This window comes from Pinus tabuliformis, chromosome 4_2 (genome assembly GCF_031772625.1).
Source record: "Pinus tabuliformis cultivar Carrire ecotype Pingquan chromosome 4_2, CPIR1, whole genome shotgun sequence".
Classification (NCBI taxonomy): domain Eukaryota; kingdom Viridiplantae; phylum Streptophyta; class Pinopsida; order Pinales; family Pinaceae; genus Pinus; species Pinus tabuliformis.
In genome coordinates, this window is record NC_142304.1 from 939236481 (window position 1) to 939252876 (window position 16396).

General features: G+C 39.5%; 1 protein-coding gene and 1 pseudogene across 1 annotated transcript; one reads left to right on the forward strand and one right to left on the reverse strand.

Moving 5' to 3' along the window:
- The first annotated feature begins 462 nt into the window (after positions 1 to 462).
- On the forward strand, positions 463 to 4720 carry LOC149172771 (uncharacterized). The gene is made up of 2 exons (XM_089426455.1): positions 463 to 2143; positions 2685 to 4720. The coding sequence occupies exons 1-2, from the start codon at positions 463 to 465 to the stop codon at positions 4718 to 4720; spliced, it is 3717 nt and encodes a 1238-aa protein (XP_089282581.1).
- Positions 4721 to 14198: 9478 nt separating this feature from the next.
- On the reverse strand, positions 14199 to 15413 carry LOC149172772 (protein BPS1, chloroplastic pseudogene; annotated as a pseudogene).
- Positions 15414 to 16396: the final 983 nt, after the last annotated feature.

Genomic DNA, 16396 nt, shown 5'->3' on the forward strand with positions numbered 1-16396 from the left:
CGCCTTAAGTCTTCATGACAATGTCGAGGAAATGGAGCAAAGCATCTCGGTCATTATGGAGGAAAACAGAGAAGATGTAAATTTAAAAGAGTTTGATATTTCCAAGCTGGATATCTCTAAATTGGAAAATGCATGCAAACAAAAAGAATATGAATCAATTCCCCCCTGGCAAATTGATAAAATTGAAGGAGTCCTGTCACGAGTACATCACCACAAGAGTCTGGGTATTCAAGGTGGCAGCCATTGGGATGGAAAAAAAATCATAAAAGACTCAAAGAAAAGAGGCCGGAAATCAGACCTTCAAAGAACAATAGAAGTTGGGGAAATACTAATGGATTCTGGGCTATTCCCCAAGCTGACACAGTTCTTCAAACCCTCAACGAAATCTCCATGAAGCTCACATCCTGGAATGTTAGAGGACTCAACAGTCCCTCAAAACACAGAATGATAAAAAAATTGATTATGCAAGAACAACCAGCAGTAGTTTTCCTCCAAGAAACTAAAAGTAGCAGTTCAATGATAGAAAAACTCGGCAACAAATTGTGGGCAGGCAGCAGGTCAATTGCGGTCGATGCTTCTGGGGCGTCAGGCGGCTTGGCTATTCTATGGAACCCACAGATAGTAACGTTGGACAACTTTCATGCCACTCTCCATCTCATTCAAGCCACTTTCCATCTTATAGGCACCAACATCCATGGGCATCTCACCAATGTATATTTCCCTCAATCCATTCAGCAAAAATTGGATCTCTTGGATACGATCTCCTTCCTCAACTCAAACAGACGCTTCCCTTTGTGGATCGGAGGAGGAGATTTCAATATCATAAAGGCAATGGAGGAAAAACAAGGTGGCAGAGTCCGTCTCGACAGCGATAGTTCGGGCTTCAAGCAATTCATTCAGAATAATCGACTCATGGACATACCTACATCCAATGGTATTTTTACCTGGTCCAACAAGCGAAAAGGAGTCCACCATATAGCCTCAAAACTGGATCGTTTTCTTATCTCTGACAATGCGATCCATCTAGGAGGAGATTTCAGTACTTCAATTATTCCACAATGTGGCTCGGATCACTGGCCTATAATGCTTCATTGGTCAAGACCAGGTCATGGCTGCAACCGACCCTTTCGCTTTGAAGCCTTCTGGCTGCAACATAGCAATTTAAAGGATGTAGTAGCCCAAGCTTGGACAGCATACATTCCACCTGTGGGAGCCAAGATGTATCAGTTCCAAGAAAAGTTAAAACATCTGAAACAGATATTAAAAAGGTGGAATCGCACTCACTTTGGCAACATACAGGAAAGCAAACAGAAGTTAGAACAGCAAATGAAAGAACTTCAACAAAAATTCATTTTGGCAGGACGCACTGAAGAACAGACTCAACAAGAGCAGAGCCTATGGAGACAGATAGAAGAGCGCCAACAACAAGAGGAAGTATTCTGGAAACAAAAATCTCGAATAAGCTGGCTGAAAGAAGGGGAAAAAAACACTAAGTTCTTTCACAGAACAACAATACAAAGGCGAATGTTCAACAAAATAACCTTCGTCAATAACCAACAGGGTGAGAGAATTGAAGTTCATGAAGAAATGGAAAAAGAATTCACCGGCTACTTCAAAGAAATTTTAAAAGAACCTGAAGTCAATCGGGATGAAGCAATTAGCTCCATAACTCAACACATCCCCAAAATTATCAATGAGGAACACAACAAGCAGCTTCTCCAACCTGTCTCTCTGAAGGAAGTTGAAGAAGCCATGGCTCAACTCAAAGATGGCAAAGCACCGGGGCCAGACGGATTTACAGCCAACTTCTTTCATGAATTCTGGGAGCTCATCAAAGTTGAAGTATGGAATCTAGTGGATGAATCCCGTTGTATGCACTGGGTCCTCCCTGCCCTCAACTCCACTTTTATAGCCCTGGTGCCCAAAGAAGCAGCCTCCAACAAACCTGAGAACTTCAGACCAATAGCGTTATGCAATGTAATCTACAAACTCATTTCAAAGGTCATTGCAAATCGTCTTAAGCCTCTTCTACCTATGCTAATCTCCCCAGAGCAAACAGGATATGTCGAAGGAAGACAAATCACAGATGGTATAATACTCTCAAATGAAGTCATACATTCTCTAAAGATCCTAAAAAAACCAGGTATGCTTCTCAAGCTTGATCTCTCAAAGGCCTTCGACAAACTGAGCTGGGATTATATAAATAAAATGCTCTTAGCTTTTGGTTTTAATGCAACTTGGACCAGATGGATCATGAGCATTATTTCTTCTCCAAATTTTTCAGTCTTATTGAATGGATCTCCCTCTCCTCCCTTCTATTCCTCTCGGGGCATAAGGCAAGGGGATCCTCTCTCGCCTTTTCTCTTTGTCCTGATGGCCGAAGGTCTAAGTAGGCTTCTCAAATCTGTTGTTTCCACCCAGGCGCTCAAAGGTCTATCCCTCCACGGCTGCCCTCCTCAGACACATCAACAATTTGTTGATGACACTCTGCTCTTCGGGCATCCCTCTGTTAAAGAAGCAGCCACTTTCAAATCCCTTCTAAACATCTTTGCGGAAGCTTCTGGTACCTCTATTAACGCCTCCAAATCGCAGCTCTTTTTCTTCAATACCCCCCCCCTCCACGCAACGGTCCATAGCTAGATCTCTGGGATTCACTATTTCTCATCTTCCCGCTAAATATCTAGGAGCCCCTTTATCCGATTCCACGATCAAACAAGTGTCCTGGAGAGCACTTCTGGACAAACTTGAATCAAAGCTTTCCTCATGGACCTACAGGGCTCTTAATCTAGCTGGTAGGCTTGTCCTCATAAAATCTGTTCTACAAGCAATGCCGCTCTATCTCTTTTCCATTCTGGCAGCTCCAAAAGGGATATTAAAGGCCATCCGAACTCTGCAACGGAACTTCCTCTGGGGTTCAACTGCTTTAAACAGAAAATGGGCACTTGTCAAATGGACAGAGATATGCAAAACCAAGGCAGAAGGAGGGCTAGGACTTCGTGATCCGCTACATAGCAATAATACAATGAATGCCAAAGTATGGTGGAACTGGGTTTCCAAACCAAACTCCCCATGGGCTCAACTATGGCAAGAAAAATATGCCAGAGGCAGCAGCTGGAGTGATCTCATTAGAATCAACCCAATGGTGCAAGGTTCACTCATCTGGAATAATGCAAAAAAGCAAAGCCGTTTCATACAAGAACACAGCTTTTGGGAGATACACTCAGGAACTGATGCTAGATTTTGGGAGGACTCTTGGCAACAGCTCCCAAAACTTGCAAACTTGTTTCACAAACCACTTTGGCAGGCACACATGAAGCAAACAGGTCACACCCAGGTGAATCAGTTCTGGCTGGCCTCCTCATATCATGATCTTCACACATGGAAACCAGCGCAACAATGGCAAACCGATTGGAAGGGAGAAACATACATAGAAATAGAACAGGAACTCAAAGACAGGAGAATTCGTCTCTCTAACCAGCAGGATAAATTACGTTGGGGATATACAACCAGAGGTACCTTCACTACCAAAGAAGCTTACCATCTGCGTTATTCTAATCTTCAAGAGGAAAGAGACCAAATTTGGAAACAAGTCTGGCACAAAGGACTCTGGCCCAAGATCTCCACCTTCATCTGGCTTTTAAGCAAAAGGCGCATCCTTACTTGGGACAATCTTCTAAAAAGAGGATTCATTGGGCCCTCCCGCTGCCCAAACTGCAATGTCAATAATGAAACAATAAGTCATCTAATGGAAGATTGCCCACTAGCAAAAAAAATCTGGGAGAAAGTTGAATATTGTAATATGAAAGCAATACCTAGACATATGGACATTACGGAAAACATAAGAAACTGGGTTAAAAATCCATTCAAGTGTCAAATTCTAAACGCCCTATGGGATATCATTCCTGGCTTCATGTATTGGACTCTGTGGAAAGAGCGCAACCACCGTATCTTCAACAACACTTATCGATCCATGGATGATCTTTGGCTTATGTTCAAGCAAAATATTCAAGAAACCTTGGCCATTCGAATCTGGGATGATACAGACTGGCCTAATCTTCCTCTAGAATGTCGAATACTGAAAGCTTGGGATCTAGATCTCAAGCCCTTGGTCAAAGCCAAATCGGCTCCCAACTCTATCTCGGACTCTCCATCTTCCTGGTCCCCTCCTGCCTCAAATTCCTACAAGATCAACTTTGATGGGGCAGCCAAAGGCAATCCCGGAGCTGCAGGTTACGGAGGAGTTATAAGAAATCACTCAGGAGCTGTGCAATTCTTATTCTATGGCTCTCTAGGCAAAAACACCAATAATGTGGCTGAGATGGAAGCTCTCTGGAAAGGACTATGTTTGGCTGAGGAACATAACCTCTCTCCCCTTGAAGTTGAAGGGGACTCGCTCATTCTTATAGAGGCAGCCAAAAGGATACAAGCAGGTGCGAAAGCAGACAAAATAGCAAAAAGTTGGAGGTTGCTAAGCCGCTTGGAATCCCTGGAGGAACTGCTTCTCACTCCCCGCAACATAACCTTCAAGCATGTCAGGAGATCAGCGAACCAGGTAGCAGATCGGCTGGCCAATCAAGGAGCGACTCAGTCGACCCTGTATTTCTCAGGAGCACTGGACTTGATTGAAGATGATCAACTTAAGAAAGATTGCATCTCTCTGGTGCAGAAAGATCTCCTTCTCCCGGATGCGGGTGACATCACCGCCTATGCCGCGTGTTGAGGCAGTTAAGAGGCATGTGGCTTGTCACATGGGCCTCTGGCAGCCCGGACAAGCCACGCCATGCCAAACTGCTCGAACCTTAAATTCGCCGGAAGGCGATGCAATTGGTATTTTCGCAATGTCTCGGGGGGATGGGAATGTCGTTTGGCTGTCTCGTCTGGAGCAGAGGAGCGTTGGAGGAATGTACAGGGAGTTGCAGGCGCCATTCAATGCGCTGCAACATATGAGGAGCAAGGCGGTTAATAAGGAGGCCATCCTTACCGCTCAGATGAATCACAAACCAGTCGAGTGGGTAATTGCTTGGGATTCTGACAATCCAGAGGAGTGGGTAATTGCTTGGGATTCTGGAGGTATTGCTGGAGAGGCAGGCCATAGCCATATGCCGAGGGAGCGACTTAGGATGTGCAGTCGCAGAGGCATGTCTCGAGGGCGCTCAGGCTCCCAGAGGCCTGAAATCTCTCCTCCGTCTTCACTTGAAATCACCTCTGAGCAAAACAGGTCTCCAGGCCGTAATGCCAGAGGCAATTGTTGGGGTATGCCGGAGTGTGGCCATGCGGAACATCCGGCCATTCGCTACAGAATTCCCTGTGCCTTTGCTAACAATACTCTCATAGTGTCTGTTACTGTGGAGCATTGCAGCAGTGTTCGGGGGCGCATGGACACTGTGACAGTTCCGCGGGTCGAAATGGAGACTCCCACTGTGGATTTCACGCGCCCGGTCCAGAAGGATGAAGCTGGCCCCAGCGAACCTGTTCGCAGAAGCTCGAGTCCGGGTAGGGAGCCTGTGCAACGAAGCTCAGACAAGGGCAAGGGAGCTGCGGAAAATCTCAAGGGACCTGCTTCTGATGAGCCGCATTCCACGGATGAAGATTAGTGCTGCACTCGCCAAGTCTGGGAAGCAAGGGATGAATTCCTCTGACCTTTTCATTTTCAGTTCTTTGCATTTCTGTCATCTAGCTCAGGACGGTAATCTCTGTCCATATCGCCATAGTTTCAGTCCACGCGTCGTCCATCATGTTCACCATGTTGTCCATCATCCACCGTGTCATCTCTGGAACTCTTCGTGTCGGTCACAGCATGTTACGTGTCGGTCTCAGTTTGTTATGTGTCGCTCCTCTCAGCATGGAAGTAATGTATATGATCTTCGTTGAAGAAACAGGGCTTTGGCCTAGCTGTAATTTTTGTAACATTTTTGACTTTTTTGTAATATAAATAGATCAGTTTTACGGAGAAAAAAAAAAGATAATTTCAACTGTGGCATTTATTTTAGAAAACCGCCAGTTCCTTCCCCGCACTGCCTTTTGCTGTATTGTGGTTTTCCTCCGAGGGCAGCGAGTATATTCAACGGCTAACACGTGGTTTGCAAAAAAACCTTTCCCCGACGCTTAAAGTTCAACAGGAAGTGCCATGCAATATCGTCTGACAGTTGTCCGATTAAATCAATGGTTGATGTACAGGCCTGCACCATATTACGTGACGTGAAGTAAATTTTTTCATTGACCGCCAGTTTTGTCAGTAAAACATTTAATGAAATTTACTATGGTCGTAAAATGTAGGTAAACATTTTTTATTTTATTATTTTTCTAATTCACGAGTGTAGTTTCGTTATGGCACAAGTAAAAAAAAAAGGGTTATGTTCTATTTTATGTTTTTGCTGAGAAAAACAAAAGGGAACATACGCAACAGTGCGAATGAAGAAAATCTTTACACAGCAGTGTAAATATATACAGCAGAGACAGAGTTTTGTTTTGTAATGCAATGAAATACGTGAGATGCAGCAGTGCGAGTATATGTAAGAAATTTTTTTTACACACAATGGTGTGAAAATTTGTAAGCTAAGACAGAGTAATTTTCAGGAAGAGACAGAGTAAAAAAAAATTCATTGCCTCCGAAGCAGTTCTGTTGCTGAAATCCCTCTGTGAGAGGAAGATGTTTTTTTTTGCAACAGTCAGTCTCATTAATGAACAAAAATCTTTTGTGTGTGTAAAACTATGTCTTCAAAAACAATTTTAGTTTTTCTTTGTGTTAAAAACAGAGCATTTTTCCTCTGTTCATTTTGTTTAGAATTATTAGAAATTCCCAACATAACCTTTATGTTTAATTTTTATACTTTGGAGAAGGGGGGAAACATACCTTTCCTTGCAGGGAGGGTTTAATATATTGACCATGGGTGGAAATTTGAAGAGGCAACTTACTTTGCGTGGGCGTAATAAATATATATATATATATATATATATATATATATATATATATATATAACTTTACATGAAAACTGAAATCCATTATAAAATGCGCTACAAGATTCCCAATGTCATATATTTAAATAGGGACATAATTGCATAAATCAAGCATGTGTGCTAGCTTTGCTACAGTTAGAAAAAGGCGAGGATAAGTATGTTTTTATTTCCAATTAAAGTAAACAATAAGGACCGGCATGCCCAATCAAACTCTTTATGTAAAAATCTATATGTCAGTTAAAATATTCTAATAGAACTGAAGGAAAAATCATGGATGCAACATGATATTGTGGGCGCACATTTTGAAAGTGTAAGATGTGGGAAAACAATCGACATTGAAGTATTGAAATATTCAGAAGGGATCATTGTCCAAACACTAATTCCAAATTTCTCGAATCCTGTAAAACTGTTTTTGGTATTACAGGCGGTTTTAAAAAGTGCAGAAACAAGTAAACGAATTATATAATCAAAATGTTAATTTCATATTCGTAACAATCACCCAAAGCATTTGGCGTCTCTGAATGGATATATACATATTAATAAAATAATAACCAGCATTTGCACTAGATGTTCCTAAGGAAACGCCGTAAGGCATAAATTCAAGAACACAAATACAACACAAGAATACTTTGATAAAGAATAAAAATATATTGAACGCTCAAATCAATGCCCCATTAATGGAACCACTTAGTAGACATATCTATCAACATTAGGATTATACACAATGATCAAGAAATTTCCCATATACAAACAGTACCTTCCACAACAACCCATTGTCACGTCCACATTTTAAAAAATGCCTTGGAACGTGATTGGAATCTCCCATATTGTCTTTTTCATTATGCAGATAAGTCTTCCCTATTGCTATTTTCATCATGAATATTGCTAGTTCATTGTTGTAAAGTGTTAGTGTGTTAAAATATACGAACAACACCTTCCACAACAACCTTTTGTCACATCCACATTTTTAAAAATGCCTTGGAATGTGATTGGAATCTCCCATATTTCCTTTTTCATTATGCAGATAAATCTTCCATCTTGCTATTTTCATCATGAATATTGTTAGTTCATTGTTGTAAAGTGTTAGTGTGATAAATTCAATACCATAAGTTCGACAAGCGAAAAACATTCCTCAATTAGCATAATATGTATTTTTCTCTCACCGTGTATTCTTCAGTCATGCATTTCAAAACTTCCATCAAAGAGCACAAGTAACAGATTAACTGATTTTATTTCGAGATCATAAACTGGAAAAGCCCTGAAACTTTTTGAGTTCCATACCTAAACCAAGAAAATGAACAACCCGAAGAAACCCTAAACCAAGAAAATGAAAAACCCTAAGAAACCCTAAACCAAGAAACATTTCATAACGGTCAGCGTTACTGATATATTCATGACTGATCATCTCTGATGGGTGTGCCTTCTGCGGATAACTTAAGACTATCAAGCAATGCATTCCTTCCACTTAGAATAACATGAAAGAAGTCATTAACCTGTTTAGAGAGAGGATCTAACCCCTGGGCAAGCAATTGTGCACTTTGTTGTAATTCCTGTATAGCAATTCTGATATGTTCCATTGAGAATGTCAGCAGAAGATAATTTTTGAACTATAGGATGAATATTTTCAATCGCTGCATCCAACAATTCTAGCTCTTTCAAAACTCGATCTCGGCCGTTGGCAAAACATCTCTTGATTTCGTCATTAATCCCTCGCTGCAAACTCATGAATGCTGTGGACCACAAAAACTGATCAGGAATATGCAATTCAATCAATGGGCCAGAGTGCCCAGTGAGAGCAGAAGCCACCACACTGCAGAGAAATATAGTTGTTGCCTTCACTCCATACATCGCTCTCAAGAAAACACTACCCTTTGACGATGACTTTACCTTCCCAAACTGAAGGCTTTTGCTCATATGTTGTAATATCACAATGCAATTTTCAATCCTACTATTCCTTTGGGTGTTTGCACCATTTTTCCCCTCCGAATCCATTTTTTCTTAAACTCTTGGAGGGAACCTTTGACACGAAAGAGCTTGTCATTAGACCAAACGCCATCTGAAAAGTCCAGCAAATGCAAAGCATAATGAACAAGAAGCTGGAAATATTCAAGCTTTGAAATTTCGACATTTAATGCAAGGCAAATGTCTAAAAGCTTTACAGTGTCATCCAGGTATTCGTCCATCCATTTCTCATCCCATTCTGCTGTAGGAAATTGGAGATCTATAATAAGGGACTTGAGGTCCGCGTGTGTAGCAGATAAAACCGCCATGGCTTGCTGCATCTACAACAGATTTATCATTTTCTTCAATAACATACTGACACCCTAAGCATTTTATGGTAAAACAAAACCCATAATTGCAGTCAAACAAAGATGGTTACAGACTTCTCAATGATCAAGTATTTTTTGATCAATTTGTTTTCTGTCGCTTTCTCTCTATCTGCCCCATGAAAACAATCAAGCCCATTAACTGGAGTCTAGTTTAGAGCTGACAGAACCCTACTCGAGTCTGTAGGGTGCCATGGGGATGCTTTTCTTGTGTACTACAAACAGGGAAACAGGGTGGGGTCATTTTTAGTGTCGTTTGTTTTCAATGGATTACTTGGATATGCCTCCTATGATGGAAGAATGTCTATGGGACGTCCCAAATGTCAGGGGTTTGTCCTTGCCAAATGGCTACAATGGGATTCTGTTAAAAAAATGTTTTTTAATCAACCATTGGTTAACATGAGCAAGATTTTCTTGATTGTGAGGTTATTAGTGGTGTATTTATTCTGCCAGAGTTTTGAAGGATTTGCAGGTCTTACTATTTTTTGTAAGCAAAAGCACACATATCAGTATGGATATGTTATTGGAGAAGATTAAACTCTGGTGGAAGGAAGCCATCATTAAAATGTTTATTATTTTAACTTATATTTTACTTGAAGCCACCTTTTCCCATTAGAAGACCTCACTCTCCCAAATCCCTTAAAGCATAGAAACAAAAGTCATAACATTTAATGGAGTGGCTTATAGTTGCCCCCTCAGTCATCCCCTGTATTTTTTCCCTTGAAAATTTGGTGAATAGAGGCATGAGGAAGCATCGATTCTCATTTCTTTGGTTGATGTTTGATTAGAAATTGTTATACAAGTCGCAGGCTAACAAGGTGACTTTTTAGTCTTTTTTTTGTGTAGATATTCTAGTTGATTTTTCTTAAAGTCTTGTCAGAAATCTGAAAAAATGTAGTTTTAATTTGTTGAGTCTACACAACGTATGTTTTCTAAAGACTTTCTACGGTGCTAAATCCATTTTTGCATTTAAAATTACAATTTAAATGACAGAATATTGTGATCTCACCAAGAATTGTATTACTAGATAATGGTGAAAAGGACAAAAAAATATTCACGTTAGACTACACCCTTATTCATCTATTCTTTTTACCTGGCCTTTGATGATGATAAGCAATGTGGAATTGGAAATGTGTATCACAACATTGCCAAAAGTGGCTCAATATTTGCTAGATGTTTTAAAGGTGATAGAGTAAGGCATTGTTTGGTATATGTTTTAGAGGTGATAGAGAAAGGCACTGTTTGGTATATGTTTTAGAGCTGATAGAGCAAATCACTGTTTGGTAGATGTTTTAGAGGTGATAGAGCAAGGTATTACATATAAGCTACTTTAGGAAGAGTTTTTCAATATGAAATACAGCTCCATTTTGTTATGAAATGCATTGTTAGATGGGGATTTAAGATCAACAAGTATACTGTCGTTAACTCTTAGGGCTTAGTAAACCAGTACAAAACCATCTTATAGGATTTTCCATGCGTGGAAGCAACCTTAGTCCTTAATGCACTTACTTTTTTTGCTGCTTCTTTCATTGTCTTTGGTGGTTTCATTGTCTTTGGTGGTATCTTGCTAGAAAATCATTACATAAATTCCAATATATGTTCTCTAAAGCAATCTAAAATTCTCTCAAATGCAAGACATGAGCTTGGATACCACTTGGAGAAAAATCACATCACAAAAAACACATTGTACATTGAACACACAAACAATAAGTTGCTTTCTTCCAATTTTTTACATTTTGCATTAAAGTAAACAATATCCAAGCCACTAAGTAGATAACTCTGCTCTTTTTCCTGTCTACGGTTGCACAGAGGCAAAGATTTTTGTTTTCTGAGGAAACTAAAAAAATAACTATCCATAAATATCTAATTGATAAAGACTATTTAGTAATGATTTTTAACTTATCACAAAAAGCACACTCATTTTTATGCCATCACTAAGAATCGAAGGTATGCTTTTGTATGAAAGTTAGAGATGGATGGAAGGATTTTGACTATATTTTGTGGTTTTAGATGTCTACTAATATGACCTAATTTGACCTTCAATGATGCAAGTTCTGGTTTCTTGAGTTTTTTATAAAGACACTGTTTAATTAAGATTTCGAGCTTTTTTTGATCTTGAGTAGAGTTTAGAGGATGTTTCCTTCATTACCAATACAAGTTTGGATCCATCCCATAACATAGCTAGATTAACCTGAATGGATTTTTCTCCAATATTGTTTTTTCTAGGGCATTACATTCCTTAGTTAGCTCAGGTCATCTACAGACACAACAAGGACCTAGAAAATCCAGCCATTAATCTAAAAGGATATATGGTAAGACCCTATACTATCATTATGATTGTATGGGCATTAAAATATAACGAGAAACACTTGAAATGGACGACAGATGGCAATAAATCATTTGTTGTAAATAGGATCATATAGAATGAAAAGGGGCGATTATATTTCTATATTGTGTTTTAACATCCAGAAAATCATGGCTCTTACAGGTGGGCAATGCACTTACAGATGATTTCCATGATCTTGTAGGGATTTCTAAATTTATGTGGTCTCATGGTTTGATATTAGACAACACCTACTGGTTGCTCAATATTCACTGTGACTTTTCATCTCTTGTGCATCCATCAGCTCTATGTAATATGGTATTAGATCGTGCTAATCTGGAAATGGGGAATATTGATCCATATAGTATCTACACCCGTCCTTGTTTGAACTGTACTGGAACATATAGAAAACAACAAAGAAAAAGATATGTAAATATATTATATACATTAAGCATTGTATATGCCAGTAGATCAGTTTGAATGTATGCTTAAAGTCCAATTTCGTATCTTTTGCATTTGGTAGTCTCTTTCCCATTGACATGGTAAACTATAAAAAAAAGACCAGAGAAAAAGATGTGTAAGAATATTAGATACATTAAGCATTCTATATGCCAGCTTATCAGTTTGAAGGTATGCTTAAAGTCCAATGCTATATCTTTTGCATTTGGTAGTATCTTTCGCATTGACATTGTAAACTGTAAAATAAAGACCAGACTAGATGATTGAGGTCATTTTTTCTCAAATTAAACACATTCTTGCGTGCCATTGAGGTCCACAATTTGTTGCATGGTGAATTTAAATGACTAGTATCCATCACCTCTAGATGGGGATACTCAGATCAGCTATAAGAGCACTACTGCATTCTCTTTCTCACATAGGCATTTTGTTGCAGCCATGGAGGCATCTGTTTGTGGAGTATGATCCTTGCACTAAAAAGTATTCTGAAATTTCTTTCAATCTACCTAAAGTACAAAAGGCTCTTCATGCCAATGTTACAGGAATTCCTTATAACTGAACTACTTGTAGGTCTGTGGTTTTATTATTAAAATGGTAACCTTTTTTTTATCTGGTGCTGCTTCTTTTGCATTTATAAAGGACCTTCATTCATCAATCTGGTCTGTTTGCTTTATTATGTAGAGTGATGAAGTTTCTGCTCACTGGGGAGACCCCTAGATCTATGTTGCCAATTTACCTAGAGCTCATAAACATTGGACTACGCATTTGGATGTTCAGGTCACAACTCATCATGCATATCATTTCTTTTAATCAGAACATGGCACTTAGAACAATGAGAATGTTTTTGGTTGGACTTTTTCTTTTATCTTCCATCATAAAGTCTACTACAGAAAAATTGATATTGTTTTGTTGGTATGCAGTGGAGATACAGATTCAGTGATTCCAGTCATAGAAAAAACAGGGATTCATGGGCCTTACCCCACGATTTATGATCAGAAATCTATTGGATATTGCGAGAAAGATACAGAAGGAGTTGTGCACAGACATGGCCTTTGTACGTCACGATTTCAAAAAGAGTGCTTTCCCTTATATGGTTGAGTGGTCCAGGAAATATGATACTGTCACAAGTAATTTTTATGGCATATGCTGCTTATGGATTATTGGTTTATTTATTTGTTGCAATTATAGATTTGAAATTCAATTACTTTTTGTAGGTGAGAAGTTTGTGATCTGATTTGGTTACGAACTAAGAATTGTTCTGACCTGATGCAAAATTGATCCGACAATTTCTATCTTCCAAGCACGTGAATTACTGTGGAAAGTCTCCTCTGGACCAGAAAATGTTGTTTGTTGTGGTTGTGAGAAGTGCGCTTGTTGTTAATGGTGAACAATGGTCTTACCAACACTGAATGTTTGCACCTGCCTTTAATATGTAGAAGCTCTCAAAGCTCATGGTGAATATGGAAAGTAAAGATGGTAGGAATAACTTTCGGGTTAATCCCATTGAAGAAATTTAATGGTTATGGGCATTGCTTTTCTGTTTTATATGCTCTTCATATACTTTCAATATATAATCCTGTTTGTTTTTATTTTATTTTATTTTTTATCATTGGCACACGAAAATAGTACTACATATTCATGCAAAAGTAAATAAAGCATACCTCACTGAGTAACAGTCGCCTTCTTTTAGTCATAGCTCCACACATACTTCGAGATTCACAAATACTTTGAGATTCAGTCTTGCCAGCCTCTGCACTCGTCATTCTTGTTTGCCTATAGTCATATTCTGCAACAGTAAAAAGTGAGTGCCTCCTCGTAAATTCCCAGCGTAATTGGCCACCATTGTAGACGATGACACCACATTTTGTTTAGACATTTACTTAGGCCACATTTTGTTTAGACATTTACTTAGGTAGGTAGGGTGTCTGTATCTCCCATCTCTCTAGAGAGTACTCTCGTTGCATCTTCTATAATACTAGTTCCTATGCCATTGCTTTAGGGTGCCAGTATCTCCTAAACCAAGAAACATTTCATGCTGGTCAACTTTACTGATATATTCATGACTGATCATCTTTAGGGTGCCAGTATCTCCTAAACCAAGAAACATTTCATGCTGGTTAGCTTTACTGATATATTCATGATTGATCATCTCTGATGGGTGTGCCTTCTGCGGATAACCTGAGACTATCAAGAAATGCATTCCTTCCACTCAAAATAACATGAAAGAAGTCATTAACCTGTTTAGAGAGAGGATCTAACCCCTGGGCAAGCAATTGTGCACTTTGTTGTAATTCCTGTATAGCAATTCTGATATGTTCCACTTTCTCTGTTCCATCGACAATGTCAACAGAAGATAATTTCTCAACTATAGGGTGAACATTTTCAATCGCTGCATCCAACAATTCTAGCTCTTTCAAAACTCGATCTCGGTCGTTGGCAAAACATCTCTTGATTTCGTCATTAATCCCTCGCTGCAAACTCATGAATGTTGTGGACCACAAAAACTGATCAGGAATATGCAATTCAATCAATGGGCCAGAGTGCCCAGCGAGAGCAGAAGCCACCACACTGCAGATAAATATAGTTGTTGCCTTCACTCCATACATCGCTCTCAAGAAAACACTACCCTTTGACGATGACTTTACCTTCCCAAACTGAAGGCTTTTTCTCATATGTTGTTATCACAGTGAAATTTTCAATCCTACTATTCCTTTGCGTGTTTGCACCATTTTTCCCCTTCGAATCCATTTTTCCTTCAACTCTTGGAGAGAACCTTTGACACGGAAGAGCTTGTCATTAGACCAAATGCCATCTGAAAAGTCCAGCAAATGCAAAGCATAATGAACAAGAAGCTGGAAATATTCAAGCTTTGAAATTTCGACATTTAATGCAAGGAAAATGTCTAAAAGCTTTACAGTGTCATCCAGGTATTCGTCCATCCATTTCTCATCCCATTCTGCTGTAGGAAATTGGAGATCTGTAATAAGGGACTTGAGGTCCGCGTGTGTAGCAGATAAAACTGCCATGGCTTGCTGCATCCACGACAGATTTATCGTGTTCTTCAGAATCTTTGGCTCGAGTTGCTTTAATCTTCTTGTTAAGGAAATCTCAAAGGCGTTCAATATCTCATTAAACTTTGCAGACTGATCAGACGATCGATTAGAAGCAACCATTCTGAAAGGATTTCCAAAGTTTAGGAACAGAGAATGGCCATCATGTGGGCGACTCATTGCTGAAGCAGTTCACAAACCAAATGACGAAAACAGGGGAAACGCTTGGTAACAGAAACAAAATAGCAAGACAACCAAGAGCTTGCAAAGAAAGTGTGTGCCATTAATTTTTTAGGTGCAAGACACGGAAGCTCGTCCCACGATATTATCACTCGCAAAGATAGGCAGCACAACCTATAAAGCTCGAAACCTTATTCCACAGTTTTACACTCTGTTTTCTTATTGGTCCGCCGAGGGTTTTGTCCAAAGGCTCCCTGGCACAGAGGTTGCGTTGGATGTGTTGAGGTGTTATGTCGATACCCTACCAAACACGCACTGACGTATGGGATCTGTTAAGGTATTTCTGAGCAAGAAAATCTGATTAATTCTCTCCGACTCAATGAAAGCTTATATACCTGTGTCCAAAGACAAGTAAAATGGGTGAAGTAGAATTACAGCCCATTCAGAAAACGAGATGAGAAAGAATTCCAGGGATGACAAGATCAACCGATGTTTTTAAAAGATGCAAAAGCCTACAAGCATATTATCCCCGAGTCTCTATACAAAACGTCATCGAGGAATGAAAATGACAATATTCACCAATTTATTTTCAAGAAAAATCCTAACTGCCTCAACACAAGGAAATGCCACAAAATTCGCATCATCCAAAACCAGCAAAGAAAAAAACAGCTGGAGCAGTCAACCTCCGTGAAGGAGGATTTTTTTAAAGCTGTTGCGAAAGGCAACTACAAGCATACTATCCCCGACTCTCTATACGACTTAAATAAACTGACTTAAACTGATTTTTTTCGAGATCATAAACTGGAAAAGCCCTGAAACTTTTCGAGTTCCATACCTAAACCAAGAAAATGAAAAACCCTAAGAAACCCTAAACCAAGAAAATGAAATAGAGTGCCTACTTATCATGAGCTTGGCATGGACATAGATCATGGTTCTGCTATGAATCTTCGCATTCCAGTAGTCAGTCCCTTCTTCTAGTCTTTCTGGAGGTTCATATTCGCCCGGAGCTTCACCTCCCTCTTCCCCACGCAGAAGAAATTCAAATAATAAGTCGGGCGGTACTCAAACCAAATGACGAAAATAGGGGAAACGCTTGGTAACAG

Excerpts from the sequence above, each read along its gene's own strand:
- LOC149172771 (XM_089426455.1), top strand. The coding sequence starts at position 463 with ATGCAAGAACAACCAGCAGTAGTTTTCCTCCAAGAAACTAAAAGTAGC. Across the intron at positions 2,144-2,684 it reads AAAGATCCTAAAAAAACCAG|GAGCCCCTTTATCCGATTCC; the intron begins GTATGCTTCTCA and ends CTAAATATCTAG.